The sequence below is a fragment of the Heterobasidion irregulare genome (assembly GCF_000320585.1).
Source record: "Heterobasidion irregulare TC 32-1 unplaced genomic scaffold scaffold_04, whole genome shotgun sequence".
NCBI classification, from domain to species: Eukaryota; Fungi; Basidiomycota; class Agaricomycetes; order Russulales; family Bondarzewiaceae; genus Heterobasidion; species Heterobasidion irregulare.
The window spans coordinates 1,355,656-1,374,813 of NW_009258200.1; the positions used below are offsets into that span (position 1 = coordinate 1,355,656).

The 19,158-nt window shown below is 58.0% G+C and overlaps 6 protein-coding genes across 6 annotated transcripts; 3 read left to right on the forward strand and 3 right to left on the reverse strand.

Annotated features, from left to right (window-relative positions):
• Window positions 1-293: 293 nt before the first annotated feature.
• HETIRDRAFT_416899 (uncharacterized protein) lies at window positions 294-733 on the forward strand (the record flags this gene model as incomplete). Its single annotated transcript, XM_009546877.1, has 3 exons — window positions 294-379; window positions 437-548; window positions 599-733. 3 exons carry the CDS (start codon window positions 294-296, stop codon window positions 731-733), a joined length of 333 nt encoding a protein of 110 aa, XP_009545172.1.
• A 429-nt stretch (window positions 734-1,162) lies between these two features.
• HETIRDRAFT_107024 (uncharacterized protein) lies at window positions 1,163-2,292 on the forward strand (the record flags this gene model as incomplete). Its single annotated transcript, XM_009546878.1, has 4 exons — window positions 1,163-1,787; window positions 1,843-2,015; window positions 2,064-2,148; window positions 2,255-2,292. 4 exons carry the CDS (start codon window positions 1,163-1,165, stop codon window positions 2,290-2,292), a joined length of 921 nt encoding a protein of 306 aa, XP_009545173.1.
• Window positions 2,293-2,502: 210 nt separating this feature from the next.
• Window positions 2,503-3,832, reverse strand: HETIRDRAFT_416900 (uncharacterized protein; the record flags this gene model as incomplete). The annotated part of the gene is made up of 5 exons (XM_009546879.1): window positions 2,503-2,832; window positions 2,910-3,229; window positions 3,287-3,369; window positions 3,424-3,479; window positions 3,533-3,832. The coding sequence occupies 5 exons, from the start codon at window positions 3,830-3,832 to the stop codon at window positions 2,503-2,505; spliced, it is 1,089 nt and encodes a 362-aa protein (XP_009545174.1).
• A 1,161-nt stretch (window positions 3,833-4,993) lies between these two features.
• Window positions 4,994-7,047, forward strand: HETIRDRAFT_107026 (aspartic peptidase; the record flags this gene model as incomplete). Its single annotated transcript, XM_009546880.1, has 7 exons — window positions 4,994-5,185; window positions 5,236-5,266; window positions 5,321-5,504; window positions 5,559-5,578; window positions 5,670-6,210; window positions 6,273-6,452; window positions 6,516-7,047. 7 exons carry the CDS (start codon window positions 4,994-4,996, stop codon window positions 7,045-7,047), a joined length of 1,680 nt encoding a protein of 559 aa, XP_009545175.1.
• Window positions 7,048-7,317: 270 nt separating this feature from the next.
• HETIRDRAFT_439507 (uncharacterized protein) lies at window positions 7,318-8,239 on the reverse strand. The gene is made up of 4 exons (XM_009546882.1): window positions 8,169-8,239; window positions 8,066-8,103; window positions 7,872-8,010; window positions 7,318-7,807 (listed from the first exon to the last, which is right to left on the reverse strand). The coding sequence occupies exon 4, from the start codon at window positions 7,745-7,747 to the stop codon at window positions 7,472-7,474; it is 276 nt and encodes a 91-aa protein (XP_009545177.1). The 5' UTR covers window positions 7,748-7,807; window positions 7,872-8,010; window positions 8,066-8,103; window positions 8,169-8,239; the 3' UTR covers window positions 7,318-7,471.
• Window positions 7,318-17,943, reverse strand: HETIRDRAFT_444487 (uncharacterized protein; the record flags this gene model as incomplete). Its single annotated transcript, XM_009546881.1, has 32 exons — window positions 7,318-7,807; window positions 7,872-8,010; window positions 8,066-8,103; window positions 8,169-8,239; window positions 8,300-8,321; window positions 8,386-9,404; window positions 9,470-9,493; window positions 9,550-9,608; window positions 9,644-9,794; window positions 9,862-10,048; window positions 10,107-10,322; window positions 10,440-10,621; window positions 10,667-10,746; window positions 10,811-11,195; window positions 11,249-11,398; window positions 11,433-11,585; window positions 11,648-11,705; window positions 11,761-11,829; window positions 11,988-13,470; window positions 13,528-13,982; window positions 14,017-14,057; window positions 14,093-14,198; window positions 14,258-14,340; window positions 14,415-14,558; window positions 14,623-14,680; window positions 14,748-15,679; window positions 15,774-15,916; window positions 15,989-16,437; window positions 16,495-16,705; window positions 16,783-17,297; window positions 17,501-17,676; window positions 17,818-17,943. The coding sequence occupies 32 exons, from the start codon at window positions 17,941-17,943 to the stop codon at window positions 7,744-7,746; spliced, it is 7,989 nt and encodes a 2,662-aa protein (XP_009545176.1). The 3' UTR covers window positions 7,318-7,743.
• Window positions 17,944-19,158: the final 1,215 nt, after the last annotated feature.

The following is a 19,158-nucleotide window of genomic DNA, read 5'->3' on the forward strand; positions in this document are numbered from 1 at the left end:
TTCGTGATCAATGTGCGTGGCTTGTATGGATCCGTTTGAAGTATCTCTGATGTCAAAATTCTCGCTTTCCTAGCTCATTCTCAGTGACTGTGTCGTCGTTTGGAGGGCATGCGTGTTATGGCAGGGTAGCAAGTGCAAAATACTTTTTTTTTCTTTCTGTCAAGCAGTGGTGTGGGTGAGCACTCAATAAGATCTTCATGGAACGAAAACAACGCTCTGGAATGACAGCGGTAGCGATCGTTTTCGTAGGATGCACTGCGAAATTCATTGAAGACATCGCGTTTTGTGATGATATGGGTGATATCATGGCTTATGTCGGTTTGGGGCTATCTTTGTTGATTAACGTGGTTGCTATATCTTCAATTGGAATCACTGCTTGGTGAGTATGTGAACAATGTATCTTCCTTAGTTCTCAACGAGTACCTTTGTTCGTTAGGAGACACAGGCAATCCCTCATGAGTAACCTGGGACAGAGCAGTAGGCGAACACAGGTCGAAAAGATCTTAATTCTCGTCATAGAGTCTAGTCTGCTTTACTGTTTGGCCAATGTGAGTCCGAGTGCTATATTTTGAGAGACAAGCTCTTGACGATTTGGCAGGTCATACTCACCTCCTGTCGGACTATTTGCCTTCCTGGTCATAACCCTCTAAGCCAACACATGTGGCCGATAAGCACTCATATCGCGGCGAGTATCTTTTTCGTCATCTTCGAGCCCTGGCATGACAACGCTTAATTGGCCACTAGGGTATATATCCTATCGCCATTCTCCTCCTCGTCGCCCTCAAGCACACAATATGGGATTCACTCAGTGGTTTCCCTCAGGCTACTCTATCTAGCCTCCACTTTGCGGCTGGGCATGTCACAGAGGAAACGGGAGATCAGTAGCACCAGCTCCCTATATCCAGACATTAGCTTCTAGCTGATCTTGGTCCAGGTGTGGCAAGGCCCAAGGGACCTTCGAGCATCCAAGTAGTACAAACGATTGCAGTAGCAACCTTGGCCGAATGTTCTTTTTTCTGTGTCGGTAATCGGAGACAGAGTGCCGTGCCGTCCATGGACTCCGATCCAGGTTATATTAGGTTGCCGCTTGACTCCGCGCAAACTCACTCGCGAACAGGCTCCGACGTACTCATGGTAGCTAATGGCCAACATACGGCATCCCATGCGTGCCAAACGCGTTCCCTATCCCTCGGACGCCCACCCTGCCTCCGCAGCATCCATCAGCAGCGTGCGCTATCGCTGCGTGACCCCCCTGAACGCGGCACTGAACGCTCACCCTGTGTTCTGTCGCGCCGCGCACCACAACGCGCCGTCCTCAGAGCGCGTCCCCGCCATCTTCGTCCCGCGCGCGTACCAGCCGCGCCTGCGCCATCTGAACTACCTGGTGGCGTACGTGTGCTCGATGATGCGCGACGTCGCAGGGACGCGCGCTGCCGACTCGGGCTCGGAGGCGGAGGCGGAGGTGCGGGCGGAGATGGAGCGCGCGCTCGTGTTCTTAAACGCCGTGCGGGAGGCGTTCTTCGAGGACGTGAGGGCGAAGTTCTACGACGCCAAGTCCAACACGAGCGGCATCCGGCAAAATGGCGAGAGTGCGAGGCCGAGGCGCATGGACGACAGCTGGCGCTCGCCGCGCTTCGACGCGTATCTGCGGGAGCTGTACTTCGTGCGGAACCACCGCGAGGACGCGGTCGGCCGGTACGTCAAGGAGCACGGCGCCCTCGTCGGAGATCCGGTCCAGCTCGGTAAAGCACACGCGCTGCCTTGTTTGATGGTGCTGACTGGTTGCTGTAAATCCCTTTTGCGACTGGTGTGACTTTGTGATATCTATGGCCATGTTCACAGATTGGCAGGCGTGGGCAGCGCAGAACGATGACGCGATGGCGTGTTATGGCACCGAGGACGACGAGGGCTTCTATCATGGCATTCCCGCTGCCAAAGAAGAAGCCAGAGCTCTGAAAGACGAACTCTTCCTGAGCGAAGCCACCCGCCGACGACATCAGAGCTCTTCGGACCATGTAAGCATCTGCGCTGCACGGAAATCTCGCCGCTGACGCGTTTCGCAGTATCTTGTTACTGTGTTCCGCGAATGCCTGGAAGAAGGCCTACAAGATACTCGGCGACTGTGCTCTCTTGTTTGGAAGATTCTTCGTGCGCCGCGGTTTCTGCTCGCTGTCTTGTTCTTGGCTGTTGCTCTTCTGGCGTGTTTGTGGCTGATTTCTTTCGCTGCGGGTGACCTTCGTATTCGATACCATAGATAATTACGGCCACCCGACAGGCAGCTCTGTAGAATAGTCCCGATCTGTTGTTTGTTGTGCTTTCCTTTCGATTTGCTGTCCTCGCACCTGCTATCCTTCACATCATTATGGATTATATATTCTTCCGTACGACTAGACTGGAATTGAAAGAATACTTGCACGTCGCTACGTACACACAAGAAATAACATCGAGACGTATACTGTCCATCAACGTCGGAAGTCCATAACCACGTCAAATCGTGCGCGCTCACTCCACCTTCTCCTTCTCGTCTACCTGCCCCCACACCAACCTCTCTACTCTCTCGACCTCTTCGGGAGAGCTCACGGCCCGCAAAAGCGCGCCCCACACAGGCGTCACCCACGGTACGAACATCGCAACGCGCTTCCGGTACGCACCGTACGCCTCCGGGTACTTCGAGAGCGAGATAGCCTCGGTGAATCCCGTCGAGGACACGAATAAAACGCAGAGCGCGAGGGCGGGAGCGAGCGGGGCCAGCGCGTACAAAGTGGACGAGAAATCAGCGAGCGCGAGAGGGGCAGTGGGCGAGGAGAGGAGAGGGAAGAGCGTGATCACGCCCTGCAATGAGGATTGAATAGCACACGTCAAAAACGTGAGCGGTCAGAAGACGGCTAAGCGCGGTTGCGGATGCGTACCCAGAACGACTGCTCGCACCAGAAGTTGGGATGACGACTCCACGCCCACAGCCCCCGCGTCACGAACCCTCTCTTCTTGTCCGCCTCCGTCCAGCCTAGGCGCGCCCCCGGCCACTGCGCGCGCGTGTCGTAGGCACCAGGCTCGCTGGCTTTGAAGGCGTGGTACGCGAACTGCTGGTTGTCAGCGGTGAATTCAAGGGCGAGGAGGGTAAGCGCAACGAGAGAGAGGGCATAGTCAGTCGGGGTGAGGGGCGTGGGATTCATGAGAGCGCGGTGGGTTGGGAGGCCAAGAAGGAGCAGCAGGATGTTTTGTGTTATAGCTGCACAACGGAACTTCATGGACTGTTGAAGACATGAGGTGGTGGTGAGAAACTTACCGATGAACGTGAGATTGAAGAATTGAAAGAGCCACGTTGGGATTTTGGTACGGAGAACAGCCCATCGGTAGTCCTCGTCTTGACTAGTGAGAAATGAGTATTTGTGAGTTAATTAAGGAGCATACACAAGAGCTTACAGGTTGAATAAGCCGCGTCTCCAAGTATTGTAAGACAGCCTGCACATCCAAGTGAACTGCAATGGTGTGAAGCGCGGGACACCCCTATTGAAGCTACGAGGTCACTCACCACCAGCCCAAACATCAGCACTGCTCTCGGACTGAACGCTCTTACAAGATTATTAGGTACTTCTGCGGGCACATAAGGGAAGATCCATGTCGCGACCGTGTTCTGCCTTGACCAGAGAGGAAAGAGAGCCCAGTAGGCGGTGTAGATGGTCGGCAAGAACGTCCAGACGCGGTCAACTTGAGAAACATTGCCAGTGACGAGGGAGAGAATGTAGGTGGTCAAGGTGGTCGTTGCACAGAGTTTGAGGGGATAGTGGAAGGTTGCAGCGAGGATGGGTTGGATGAAGGGGATTGGAGACATGGCGGTGGAGGTTGAGATGACGGTGCCAGATCTAATCTTATCTTTTGGAGGTCAGAGCTCGAGATCTCGATCAATCGTGGGAGTTCTCAACTTGGCCCTCCGTGACCTTTCGTGACCAGCCCCCACTACTGCCTTCGTATGCTTGAGCTACCTTGAGCTACCCGCTCTCGTGCTAAAGCCTCACGTCGACGCTGTATTAAGGTGCTCACTCTAGAGAGTGCCCCGATTCGCATGCGCGTTGGCGCTCGAACATCAGCGCACAGCACTATCCGGTATGATAACAAACACGCTCGCAATTGTAAGGTGCTTTCTGTCATAAACCACCAAGCCGAATCGTGCTTTCCGATGGCTCTCCTGCCAAATTCACCGCCTAGGGCCCTGACTGGCAGTGCATTTCCTGAAACGCTGTGTTGATTCTGTCCCAAAGGCATAATACGTTCGGTATTCCCAAATCTGCGACCGGCGAGGGATGTCTAGAAGCCAGAGCGCGATCAAGGTAAGCTCCCTCTTCTTCTGTTGTATACCGAAATATGATGGGGAGCGCATGTCGCTTCTTCCCACCATCGTTGTAGCTCTTGTCTTGATCGATTTTTAGGCCTCAACCACCATTGCCATCCAAGCTATGGCTCAGACTTTTGAGGTAGGGTCTTACGGATTCTGGCTCTTCAAAGGTAGTTGATGTGCCTCGGCGCTGATGCTATTGCGTGCGCTCACTACCGAATTTTCATCAACATCACCGCCTCGGGGCATCGATATGCGCGCTAAGGTGCCGTGTCGGTATGATATCACATCTCCTCGTGTAGACAACCATCTCTCAGAGCCTAATTTACAGTAGAATCAGTATGTTTTCCAGCATTCTTTGGTGTATGGCTCTGCATCAGCTGTGTCTTGTCGATTTATATAGCCCGTGCGCAGATCGATCATCTATGCAAGATGCTCACTAACGCCTCCACCGCATTTTTGCTAGCCGACAAGCGCCCGCAAGCCTCGCCAATCTTCCTCACAAATACTCCATTGCACGGCCCTGATCTTCCCGAATAGGTCTCGACGTGCCGGCGCTCTTGATTTTGCGATTCGCCAAAAGTCATATAAAAAAGTTGTATGTTGGTGAAGGTAGTGATACTCATTCTCTCTTTTTGTTCCTGTTCTCGTGCACTGATTATGAAGGGCTCGTCGCTCCTTTCTATTGGCCTCGTAGCCCTTTCAGCCTTGCCCTCGCTGGGCATCAAATTACCTATCCTCAAACGAGATGTGCACTCGTCTCATGGGTTTTCCGCTGCGATGAGGTATCCCACCCAGAGAGCAGGAGACGATCCTGATGCCATCGATCTTATGAACGGGGGCAACCTGTTGGTAAGAGGCCTCACTAAAGACGAAAACGGAATTCTGACGTTTCGCCGCAGTATTTGACCAATGTCACGATAGCCGGACAGAGTTCGTCATAATACCTCTTTTCTATCTGGACTGTGTGATTGAGTACCCGGACAGATATCACTGTGCAGATTGACACCGGGTCGACCGATCTCTGGGTGTTACCAGAGACGCCCCTCAAGAACTTGAAGCTCAGCAATGCAGGAGTGGTGAATTTGACCTATGGGACGGGTTCGGCGAAGGGTCCCATCGCATTCGCGCCGTTCAGCTTCGGGAATTATTCTGTCAAATCTCAAGGCGAGTAATGCACGGTGTGTATTGCATGTGTAAACAGCTGATAGTAGTACACCCGCAGCGTTTGTAAATGCGACGTCGGTCAGTCTATGATTTGTCTTGTATCTATCAGAGACACTCAAACCCGATCTCCGAAAGGTCACATTGTTTGAACAGATTTTGTTCCCCCTAGGAGCTCGTGGTATCTTTGGTCTTTCATTCAACGGCCTTCGTACATCTCCCATCACGAACGCTGTTGCGATCGCCAACCATAACGACACGGTGTTGGGCCAGAATGCCATTGCTAACATCTTTATGCAAGATCCTGAGCTGCCCAACTTCTTCTCCATCCTTCTGGGGCGTGAGGGCGACCAGGGCGAGGAAGCCGACGGGGCGTTCACGATTAGCGAATATCTTGAGGGCCTCGAGCACATTGCCAAGTCGCCGCGGCAGCCCCGAGTAGTCCCGGGTGGAGACTTGGACCTGGCGCGATGGGCGGTCATCGTCGAGGGCATATCAATCAACGGGACGAAGCTCGCACTGAATTCGAGCTCTAAAGGGGTGCCCAAGGGTCAAGCTGTCGCCGTGCTTGACACAGGCGCAACCAACGCGCTGGTCCCCAAGTATATATCTGACTTCATATATGGCTCCATACCGGGCGCAATCTTCTCCGAACAAACAAACATATGGGCAGTGCCATGCACATCGACGGCCGACGTTCGTCTTGTTCTTGGGTGCGTCTGAACATCGCTGAATGCGCAGTATGTTGTCGGCGTTTCTGAATGCGTGTGTGTAGCGGTCAGGAGATAGCGATCAACCCGCTCGATCTGACACTTCCTATGACTGTATCCTTGTCAGATAACACGACGAGGACTCTGTGTGGTGGGACTTACCAGCCCAATGCCTTAGATCCCACTGGATTTTCCGGCTTTGATATGCTTTTAGGCGACGCGTTTTTGCGCAATGTCTACGCATTGTTAGCCAACTCCGCTTGTTCCATTGACTTCAGCTGATGATCGCCACCGCCCTCAATACACAGGTTCGACTACGGCGTTTCAGATAGCAAAGGCAACGTTATCAAAAATCCATTTATCCAGCTCCTCCCTCTCACCAACCCCGTCAAAGATGGGACGGAATTCTTCAAGAACCGTCTCCACACCCTCTCGCAGTCACCCCCAGAGGCGACGCCTGAAGAAATCAGACAGCTATTGGGAGACAGCAGCGCGGGAGGAACAAGCTCTCCTGATACCTCCTCGTCGTCTGGTGCTTCTTCCTCCTTGGACAAGTCGGTGGGGAATGCCGTCACCACCTCCGACTCTGGAGACTCCAGCCTCTCGACACTCGTCAGCCGCATGGACCAGTGGAGCCCGGTCATCGTCGGCTTGCTGGCGGGCAACCTGGTCGTGGGCATCGTGATCTGCATCCTCGCACTGTCCATGTGCGTGCGCCGCGGCGCCACGAGCGTGGGCACGCGGGCGCGCACCGCGTCGCCTAGCTATGTGCCCGTGCGATTCAAAGAAGACTCAGCGCTTAGGGAAGAGGAGGTTCTCGCTGCGAGATACAGCGATTGATCAATAAGTCTCTGATTGGGGTTCTTAGACATTTGGACTCTCGGGGATTGTGCTGTCCCGGTGCATTTCTACGATATTCATGATGCGCTCGCGTTTTCGCTCGTTTACATATTGCGGGTTGATGGACAAAGCAGTATAAAATGTGCATTCCAACCTGCTATCTAATAATTTACCTAGTCTACTTCATCCGTCGCTTGCATCACTCTAACTTATACAACCTATGTCGCATGCACTGGACGCAGACTCCTGAGTGATATCGGGCCACACCAAGATTCCCCCGCGATTCCTACGCGCGCAAAAGATAGGCTACAAAACTTGGAAAAGGTACACACAAATACGAGCAGCAACAGGAACGATCGTACACCTAAACATGACGAGAGATGATTAAAAAGAGGGGTGAGATACGGATATGATAACTAGAGCGCTACAAGTGACCGGGGAGATGCAAGGGGAGAAGATCGAGGTGCAGAGCAAGAGTGCGAGAGGGACAGACAGACGAAGGAAAGAAGGAAGATACCGGGCGTGTAGAGCGGGACGGTGCAGGGAACCTGCAGACAGCGACAGAGAGTAAAATAGACGACAGCGCGCAGGATGCGATCAGATGTAAGATGAACGAGTTAGTGGCAGAGAGCGACGAGGCGAGCCGGCAAACGCGGGCCTCGACGGTGCGAAATCTATAGTATAGTACGGTGAGTGTCATGGTATTCCAAGTTGACTGAACATCTCAGTTAAAGTCTTGAATGCGACGGGCTTAACGAGACTAGGAGAAGGATGTGACCCGGATCAGCTTCTTCGAGCGGAAGCGAAGAACAGAGATGACATACTATCCATCAACACCGGCCTCGAATGCTCTTCTTTTGTCCTCGAGGGAAGACATGCCGGTCAGCGCTAGTATACGAGCAGGGTGGTCTTTTTCAGAGCGCATCGCTTCAATGCCTCTGATCGCGACAGTAGCTCCGACGCCTGGGGATAAGTCACTTGAGTCGATATCCCCACCAGAAGATGAGATCGCACGCACCGTCCAGGATTGGCATGGACAAGTCGAGTAAAATGACACTGAAAGAAAGAAAAACGCAGGTTACTGCCCGCATCGTCAAGCGGCCGTAGCTCGGATTACGCACTCGAAACGCTCTTCTGACTCGAACATACGGACCCCTTCCTGGCCGTCCACAGCATCGCGGAATTCATAGCCCTAACAATGGCGGTTTAGTGCCGATCGCCTCGAGACCACCACGCTAGCGATACCACTAACTTTGCTTTGGAGCCACCGAATACTGCGGACCGGTCGTCGTCGTCAGTGGGAGCTAATCGCACAGCGTGGGTTTCACATTGACGTACAGGAGATTACGCAAGATGCTATTGTCCTCCACGACCAAGACGCGGACGCGCTCCCTAGCCTCAAGTGACCCGACAGATGACTTGAGAAGCGTGCCCCCCGAGCCGACAGAGATGGTCGGGCTGGGCATGTTATGACTGAGCGCTCTAGGCCGAACTCCCGGCGATGGAGTAGGAGCAGCCGCGTTTTCCTCTTCTGGAACCGGCATGTCATTCCACGTAGCTACAGGGTGGGCGGTGATAGATCGCATGCCCAACCCGGGCCTCGCGAGAGCGCTCGGTCCCGAAGACATGACCTCCGAATTCCGACGGAGGTTATCCAGTCCTTGCACAGACAGCCTGTTGAATTCAGACACCAACACCTCGGGGGACATGGCCTTCTCCAGAGGATGCGGGGCGACCGCTGCGGCCTCCGGCACGGGCGTGCTGGCCGACGTCTGCTGGCCGATCTTGAGAGAATACAAACACAGCTTCAGCATCGCTCTCAGACGCGAAGGCCCGCCCGGCTTATACAGCACTCGACAGAAGCCGCCGATGCGCTCGTACTCGTTGACGGTGGTCATCAGCTGGTCGTCGCCGCGGCCTGTCGTGAGGATGATAAACGGTCGGCTCGGATCCCTGCACTCGATCGCGTGGACCAGCGGCGTGAGATCCTCGTTCACGACGTTGATCTGGCCACGCGAGTCCAAGGGCGCCACCTGCAGCCCCCACCACGACACAATATAATTGGTGAGCACCTCGCGTAAGAGCCGAACACCCCTGTGCTGGTCGTCGAAGCCGGACAGGGAGACAGTGCAAGGTTCGTCGGTCGTGAGAGGCTCCATGATCGTCGACTTTTCATCGTCCTCCGCAGCCTCGATCGGCAACGTGACCTTGATCTCAGTCCCGACGTGCTCTGCACTCCAGACGTCAACCTTGCCATCTATGCCTTTGGATTGAACAATGCTGTTTACGATTGCGAGACCAAGACCCGTGCCGGTTTGCAGAGGGTTTTCTTGCGAAAAAGGGTGGAAGAGCTGGTTCTGTCGATGTCAAGGCTCACGCTCAATTCGTGCCGATGCAAGACGAGTCAAGCATTGTGCGTTACCTTCAAAAAGTCTTGACTGATCCCCTGATCGCACGACGTCAAAATCAACACGCAAAGATAATGAATGTGTGTCTTCGAACCTTTCCGGTGTCGACGACGGACAGCTCGACTCTCACTTTGCTCGGCGCCGCGTCCGGCGCTGTGGGCAGCTGTCGGAGGATCACATGCACGTACCCGTCCTGTTCATCAAATCCCTCAGCAAACGATCCTGCGACAGCTGTCCGCCCAAAAGGTCAAACCCTACCACGGTAAACTTCAGGCTGTTGCCGAAGATGTTCATGAGCACCCGGCGGATGCCGCCCTTTTCGCACTTCACCATCCAGCCCTGTCCCGCCGATGTGAGCGACGAGGCACGACCTGTGCGAGAGGAAGAAGGAAAGAACGAGACGGACCTGCTCTCGCTCGCCGATCTCGACGACGATCTCGACGTGCTTCGAGGGCGTCTTCGCAAAGCTGCGGTCTTGCCGAGGGGGCGAGTACAGGCTGCCGATCTCCGAGTCGTTCAGCGACGACATCCGGGCTCGATGGCCAATCCAACAGCCCTCGATCGCCTCCTCGACCAGCTGCACGAGATCGACCCTTGAAGGCCAAAACGTGAGAAACTGACGACGACGGAGAATAAAGGCTTTTGCCTCACTTGCTAGGGCGGATGACGTGCTCGACGCCACCTGCCTTGGAGTTTCCGCTCAGCTTCGTAAAGTCTAGCACATGGTTGACGGTCTCGACAAGCGACGTCCCACAGGCTTGGACTGTCTGCAGAAAAGATATCTGGCTGTGGTTCAGCGGCGTGTCAGCCAGCAGCTCGGCCGCAGCCAAGATGCCGTGCAGCGGTGTCCGAAGCTCGTGCGAGATGCTGGGCGGCGGGAATGGATTGTTCGTTCATTCGTTCGTTCGTTCATTCATTCATTTACACATTCGTTCATGAGCATATATGCGTGCGATCTGATATCATGATTAATAAAGGACGCACTTTGATATGAACAGGCTCTTTGCCTTGTCGGCTAGGGTCATCCGTCGCTTCAGGACGGCGGACAGGATGATGACGCCTGTAATGCTGAGATGAGCGTCGCACAGGCCGAGCAAATAATCGAATACGTGCCGATCGCGCGCAAATAAGACAGCTCGTGACCCTCGAGCTACACATGCGTTCCTCTGCGTCAGACGCACAAACAGCAGCCGAGAGATGCCGCGACGTACGAAGCGTTTGCCCTGCTCGGACGAGTTGTACGCGCACAGCATGGCGAACGGCCGCTTGTCGATATTGAAGATCGGCACGCCTAACGAAGCGAGTCGCGTCAGGTGTCTGATGCTCGCCACGGCAAACCCACGGCAGCGACTCACTCAGCGCGTACTGTATCCCCGTCGGGATGAACGGCCGCAGGGGCGCGGGCACGAGACCCTCGGAGACCTTCCCGTCGGGGTACCGCACGAACGTCTCGTACAGGCGCGCGTACTCCTCCGCGCTGAGCATGTGCGTGCGCGTGCCCTCCGGCGCGTCCGCGCTGTGCACGACGACGGACATGGTTCCCTCCGCGCTGATCGTCTCGAGCACGTCCGCGTGCGACACGTCCATCACAATCGCGCCCTCGACGTCGAGCGTCTTCTTGACCAGCTTCGCCGCGCGCTCGTACACCTTGTCCATCGAGAACGCCTTGGCGGGGCGGGCGTCGCCGTCGGCGCCCGCGTCGGTGTCGATCTCCAAGCACTCGCGCGTGAACTGCTCCATCTAGAGCACGTGATGAGTGAGCGCAACGCCGTATTGGGCTGGGAAGGGCGCACCGATGTCTGGATGCGGTCGCGGATCCGCAGCTGGATCTGTGGATGGGTCAGCCGTGACCACAGGGGGGGCGAAGATGAGGACGACGCGCCTTGTCGCGCCACAACTCCATCTCGCGCATGGCGATGGCCTGTCAGCTCCAGTTGAGCGCGCTTCCATTCAAACATGAAACCGAATTCGACGCACAGCAAACTCCTTCAGGGTATGCCGCTGCCGAGGACTAAAGTCCTGCCGCGGGACGTCGTCCATGATCGCCAAAGTCCCCACGTTAAATCCGTCCTGCGTCCGAAGCGGTGCCCCTGCGTAGAACCGCGCGTGGGGGGGACCGGTGACGAGAGGCTGTGTGACCGATGCCATCGGTCCATCAACGCGAAAAGGAAATCCAAGGGATCAAAACTTACATTCTTCTCGAACCGCCAATCTTCGTGAGTGTCGAGGATGACGGTGGGTTCGTCGCCGCTGTCCGCACAGACACGTCCATGTGAGCACGACGTATACCCCCGAGGACGCACACCTTACCGCTGAAGGATCGCGTGCGCGCATATCGACCCGGTCCGCGGAAACGTATCGAATCCTAAACCAGCTGCAAAACAGAGCCAAAAGTCAAGCCGCTATCACGCATCACCAAGAGGAGCCCACACCCACACTCCGCCTTGAACCACCTCCACGGATCAAACACACCACGGCCGTCAACGCGCTGTCAAACGAAATAAAATGCAGTAGAACGGGCCGCGGACTCACTGCTCGTTCCCGTCGATCAGGCTGATCGCGACCGTCTTCGTGTTGAACACGAGCTTCGTGAGCCGCTCGATGCGGTCAAAGTTCACGTCCGCGCCCGTGTTGCGCAGGTTGAACTGGTACAGCGCCCGCCGCCGCTCGAGCTCGTCCGGCGGGTGCGGCGCGGTCAGGTACCCCAACTCGGTGAACATCGACTCTTCCTTCACCGCGCGGCCCGCCTTGAGCGAGGCGAGCGCATCGGGCACGGAGCGCTGCGTCCCCGGGCGGGAGTCGAAGACCGGCTGGGCGTTGGGCAGCGGCGACGACGTCTGCCGCGTGAGGCACACGCGGCGCGGGAGTGCAGGGACGGTCTGCACGATCGAGTCGAACGGAGGGACCGTGCTCTGCCGATGGACGTGCGAGGTCCCCGAATGGATGGGGTGCGGCTGCTCTGGGCTGGGGTGCGACGAGGACGCCTGCACGAGGGGCGTGTCGCCAAAGTAATCGTCCAGCTGCTGTACGCTATGCTGGACTGGAGCCGTGGCCAGCGGGACTCCCTGCGGAAGTGTCGGCGGTGCGGCTGTGGGCGTCGGCGCGATCGGCAGGGCGGCGTTGAGGGCGGCGTGCAGCTGGCTGGGGGAGGAATGGTTGACGGACGGCGGCGAGGGCGACGCGCTCGCCGGAGGACCGTTGTCCACGTCCTGCGTGCCCTCCCAGAAGCTGCCCAAGCGCGACTTGCGTCCTCCGGGGGACAGTGGACCCTGGGCAGGGGGCATTTCGGGGGAATACGAGCCTGGGATGACTGCGATTGCGCCGCGCATGGGGTCCGTGAGCTCGTGCTCCGGCGACGGGAGCGCGAGAGGGGAAATGTTCACGCGCGCCGCAGCCCACCGCATCGCGGCTGCGGTGGTCGTGCTGTCTGCGTGCGGGACCGTAGCAGGGAGAGATCCGAGCGAGAGGGTCGGGGGCTGTGGGATTGATGGGGAGCGGACATCTGCGAAGGGGTTTCGATGACGACGCGATGCTGAGGAAGAGGATATGGGGACGGTGGGGCGGCGAGAGAGCGACGAGGCGCGGGCGATTGGAGGGGGGACAGAGAGGGCGCTGCTCCCCTGTGGCAGATGGTCGTGGAGTATGGCCCGTGAAGTGAGCTTCTGGAGAGGCACGGCACCGTTGCCTCCTAGAGGGAAATGGGAGACGTCTGTCGTGGTCGATCTGCGCGCAGCGATGGTGGGGAGCCGCGGCCGGTCGAGCGTTGCGAACTCTGCGGACGACAGGTCCTTCGGGGACGCGTAGGGTTCGGAGATGGTGAGCGAGGGCTCGAAGCACGATCTGGGCTGATTTGGAGTTTTGTGGGGGTCCCAGCCGCCGAGTGCGTACGCGCTAACGAAGGTGGCCCAGTCATGATCGCTGGTGGCGGCCTCTGAGATGCGCTGGAGGAGCGAGAACTCGGATGCGGCGGCAGACTCGATGGGGGGAGATACATCAAAGGGGGATCTGGAGGACGCTGGGGCGGGACGTGAGGGAGGGTGCGAATATTACGGTGTCGTAGGCTGGGACGTACGGTGATCTGATCGCTTGGGGGGGCTGTCGCGCAGGCTGTAGGACGGGGCAGGCACGGGCTTGTCGGCCAAGGACGCCTGGAGCCCGCCGCCGCCTCGATCAGGCTCGAGGGACGATCTGTCAGCCGTGCCGTGGTCAGACCCCGGGGTCAGCAGCGGCGTGTCTCCCTCGCTGGCGGGGTATACATGCGTGGACGACGGCAAGATAAAGTGCTTCTCCTCGACCGCAGAGGCGGTGGACGGACGGAGGGGGCGGCGGATGGCGCGTTTGGCGTGCGCGAGGTGGACGTGGGGCACGAGCGACACTGCGTTTTGCTGTGCGGTGAGCGAGAGCGGGATGGCGACGTCGTTGAGGACGAGGGCGGGGAACGCGAACGCGCTCGGTGCTGGCGACGACGGGGACGGACGCTGCTGGTCGTCCATGGCGTGCTCGGGAGTGGAGCGGGGCTCGCTTGCACTTGAACCAGCAGGGCCGCGGCTCGCCCACGCACTCCAGCAACGCCCCCGGCCACCCCGTCATCACTCGCCCTCCCTAGGGCGATCATCTTCCCGATTAGGCACACACACACACGCAGCGCCTCCGGTCACCCCTCTGACGACGCACGCAGAGTAACTGATCTCATTGCAAACCCGCGCCCCTGTCCCCCGCCCCACACACAACTCGACGACACTGCTACAAAGGCAATTACATCTACCTATACGTCCCCGATCACGAGCATGCTCCACATGTACACCGGCACAGTCAGGTTGTCGTTCTGCCCCGAGAGCCCCTCCAGCACCGACGACAGCCCGACAATCACCGTGTACCGCACCACCTGTCGCCAAATCCGAGTCAGTCGCGTGTCCGTTTCCCCGCCCGCGCCCGCGCAGAGAGAGAAAACCCGCTCACGCTAAAGTCCTCCGCGAGCCCGCACAGCCCCAGCGCCCACGCAAACCCAGCCACCGACAGCGTGAACGCCACGCTCCCCTCCACCGTCTTTGACGTCGTCGGCGACCACCGGTGCCTCCCCACCCGTTTCCCCACGATCGACGCCTGCGAACAATCCGGATCATCAGCCCCGTGTCCATCACCGCGCGCGGAAAAAAGGAGACCGTACCACTGCATCTCCGACCCCGACAGCCAGGGTACCCGTATACAGCAGAAGTCGCGATGATCTGGAAAAAATAAAGATAAACAAATGAATAAGCGTCAGTCCGCTGCCACCCCCTGATCACCACGCACCCTTCGAACCACACCGAGCCCGCGCACCCCGTCAGCAGGTAAAAATGGCTCAAGATCGCCGTCCCGCTGTCCTTGTGGTCCAGGAACTCGTTCATGAACAGGTGCACCGACGCCCCAAACGGGTACAGCGCAAAGTACCGCACGTACTCCGCAAATGCGAACAGCGCAAACGCCGCGCTGAACGCCAAGTGCGCGAACGCGGGGTCCGCAGCCACCCCCGGCAGGAACATTACCACCGCGAGCGCGTGGAAGAACTTGCGCCGCCCGTTCAGCCCCAGCGTCGGCACCCGCCGGTCCGCCGCGTCCAGCCACTCGCTCGCCCCCAGCGCAGCGCCCAGGTTCGCCCCGTGCGGGAACGCGGGCAGCTGCGGCATCGCCACGCTCGCGAACGTCAGCCCCATCGCGGACGCCGAGCTCGGCGGCGTCGACGGCCGGCTCGGCTCGCTCGCGGGCGTCCCGCCGCCCCCGTTCTGCCCATCGCCCATCCCGCCCATGGCGTTCCGAGGGCGATACCGCCGCGAGCGCGCCAGCTGGCGGTTCCACCCCGCCACGCTGATGATGCCCAGCAGCGCCCAATAAACCAGCAACGCGGGCCGCGTCCACTGCTTCCGGCCCTCGAGCAGCCAATAGACCACCCACAGCCACGGGTCGCGGTTTCGAAGGCACCAGCGGGTCCACATCCCGATAAGCCCACCGATGATGAGCGTGGCACCCAAATAGAAGCCCGCAGCGAGCGCGCGGCGGTGCGCCTGCTTTTCATGTGGGAAGCGGAGGCGACGCACGGGGCGCTGGGCGATCTGCCGCGAGAGCACGAGCAGCGGCGAGAGCAGGAACCCGGTCAGCAAAGATCCGGGGATGAGCGCAATTTGGTAGATCAACAGTGGCGTGGGCAGACGGTACGTCTTGATGAAAGGGGTCGTGACAGGCCATATCTGAGCGTCGTGTCGGTATCAATTCACACATGAGCTCTACGCCCGAACAGGACATGCAGTGAAGCCGACTTGCCCTCGCTATGGTCAAATTCACCAGCTCCATATATAGACCTGTCGCGCCAAAGACGACCAACGACAGCTCGCCGAGGGTGAACCCACGGTGCGCGAGACGGATGGCGATGTACAGCGACAACTGATAAAACACCGACGCGCACGCAATTTCCCAGTAGGACATCGCTAAGATTATGTATAAACGGATGAGGAATGTTCAGCCATCGTCCGTCAAACAAGGGTGAAAAAACGAGGCACCTTGCCAGACGCCCAGATGCGCCCGCTCAAACAGGAACCGCAGAGCGAGAAGGCCGAGGCAAACCGCGGACGTGAAGAGCACATATAGCCACGACTTGCGGGCTTCACTCCGTGGCACCGAGGCACGCTCCCCCTCTGCCACGTTTGTGCGCCGACGATAGAGGGCCTCGAACCCCCACGACGCGCAGACGTGGACTAAAAGGATCGCGGAGCAGAGCGTAGCTAGGCTGACGGCGTTCCGTCGAGAAAGGACGAGCGCTTGGAGCAATGACAGCGGCTTTCCGAGATTGGAAAGCACGGGAGGAGGCTCGATATACCAATGGGAAGGCGAACGGAGCATGTCCGGTGAGGTTGCCGAGGCCTGCATTTTCTGCGAGGCGTACAAAAGGGAGGAGGCGATGAGAGGGCCTAGAATTAGTCCGGACAGCATACCGTCGTCCGTAGAGTTTCTGAGCGAAAATCAGCGCTGCATTCGTATCGCGGCAAACGTAAACACGATGTCACACCTGTAATTTTTGGGCACAGTCATCCATACGTATCCAAAGACCGGTTTGGGAGGCACAGGAAGGTGAGAAGAAGCCCGCTTGAATTCGCGGGCTTCGTTGAAACGAGGGGATGCAGAACGGAGTAGAACAGGCGATGTCACAGATTGCGTTTTCGTCGGAGCGGGGGACGTCGAAATGGAGAAGTGCGTGCAGAAGACATAGATAAGCGATGCTAAAATAACAAGTAAAAGCTCTATTTTACGAGACGATGAGCAGAGTAGACGGGCGAAGAGGCAAAGGCGCGGCTACCTATCGATAACCATACATTGGGGGAGTCCGGGTCGAACTCGGACAGTTTCCATGCAACGCATCCGAGCGCCAGGAGCAAAGACGAGCATTCCGCCGCGTACTTCGCGTCCAAAGCGAGCTGGCACACCTTCGATGACAGAGGGACGTGGAACGATAGAGACAACATTCCAGGGAGCACATACCGAAAAGCGGACGTCGGGATGTGCCGCGCCCTGAAGAACGCGCTGGGGGATGGGGTGCGTGGGGGGAGGCCAGGGCCGTTGGAATGAACGGATTGAGGGGCGGGCGATCTGGAACGAGTGAAGGAGCGGGGGCCTGAGCGCGCCTTGCCGCTGCCTTTGGAGCCGTCAGAGCTCGAAAGGTGGTGTACAGGGCTTGGTGGGCGACGATTGAGAACGGGGGCTTTGTGAAGCACGTCCTGCGCGCTAGTTCGCTGCTCTTGGTGGGAGCTCCGCTGGTCGACGACGGTCTGATCGTCACTGTCGTCGTCTTCGGAACTGGCACCAGAGGCAGGGCTGTCGTGGGATCAGCAAGGGGGCACAACAACAATGATGAACGAGGGCGGTGCGTTATCGGCAAGGGGGCGCTAGGCGAGCGTAGCGACGGGTCAACCGCGGCAGAGGCTGCGATGGAGCGCAAGATAGCTGCGCGCAGGGGCGCATCGGCCGCGACACAGGCGCCCGACATTCGGACGAGGTGGTCTGGAGACGTGACTGACCTGGATGAGCCCGCCTGATAGCTTGTGCTCCAGTCCAGGGTCTGGGATGCGTTGGCAGCTGCATCTGCACCAAGCTCGCTCAGCCGCCGCCGCCCAGCGCGGGTGCCGGCAGCAGCCTTGCGCAGAGTGTCCACGCGGGAGGGAGCCAGTGTTGACGGCGGGGGCGACGGAGAGGACTTGGAGCGGGGTAGGTTTGAAATGGCGCAGGCGGAGGGGGCCAAGGGATGACCCAGTGAGTTGGTTGGAGCGTTCACTTACTACTACTACAGCTGAGCCAGGACACACCACACTGTCAACTGCCAACGCCGCCAACGCACAACGTCACAACGCCCAGTCACACACATGTCACATAGCGTCACATATCTCTCGACCGTCGACAGTCCCTGATGCATGCATGATTCTTTCCGACTCGCGTTGCTGGGGTTTTGCGGCCGCCCATGCATCGCAGGTGGACCGCCACCGAGCCTCGAATCTCGTCCGCCCACAGCCGCCCACCCAGTCGCGCACTTTCTGCTTTTCAAAGCCTCTTCATTGACCGCAATTAAAAATCAATGAAATCGCGATCGGAGACTCAAATTCCATCCCCAGATATATCAAATGTTATTTACCGATTTGTCGATTTCACGCGCGAGATATTTCTCGAGCAAGAATAGGCTTTTGACAAGGGTGCTTTCCCCGCATCTCGAGTCGCCGACCAATCGAACAGCGAGAATCGGGAGTACACAGTCCCAGGCTGTCACAGTGTGGTCCGTATCCACGCACGCTCAACCCGTCCGCGTCAACGCACGGTCTCTTCGTCTCCTTGTCACAGGTCAGGTCAGACTATCTACGTTATTTTTCCGTGTCGGCGACGATGAGGGGGATCGGATTGAGCAACACACGATCACCTAGCAGCCTGATGCACCCCCGTTATCCGTTATCCTCCGTCGTCCGCCGCATCCGCTCCGCGCGCGTAATACGCATGCGTGCACTTACTCTACCGCACAGCCGTCTCCCTCGACGAACGCACGCGCGACGCCTGAACTAGCGGCAGGCAGGGACAACCCTAGTCGGAACGGTATCCTCGGACACTCACAGCACCTCATAACGTAAACGCGCAGAAAAGGGCCGATTTACGGAATGCGCGCGTGCACGGAGCACGCATGGCGCCTGCTCACTCTCGAGTGCTGCAAGGACGTTGCGCTGGCACGGGACCCTTGACGACATCGACTCGGTAAAGGAATGACCGTCAGGTTAAAAAGAAATGGGTGAGGCTATGGACTCGGTTGAGCGACATGTGGCATAGATTGGCTCGACGAGATCGACGAAGTCCACATCGAGGCTTGGAAATTCTGCAAGGACGCTGAGCTGAGGTCCGACGGGCGTGAACCGGCCGTGTCCGCATCGGGTTTTGGGCCCCAGTTCCTAGGCCTGACGCACGGCCAGAGGGGCGTGATATCCCGATACCCCGAATGGCATGGCACGTGGAGCGCGGACTCCGCACGAGTCAGGTTAGGAGGGAGAAGAGTTCCTGGGCTAGTAAGGGAGGGTTTCGCGAGAATATTTTTTTTCGGCGGAGGTAGCGAGGGACGCGATACCTGGGCAGGGAGGCACAGGGGAGGAGACGAATCGCCCACGGCCCAAGGGCAGCGGGCCCAGCGTTTCAAGACCGTCCCACC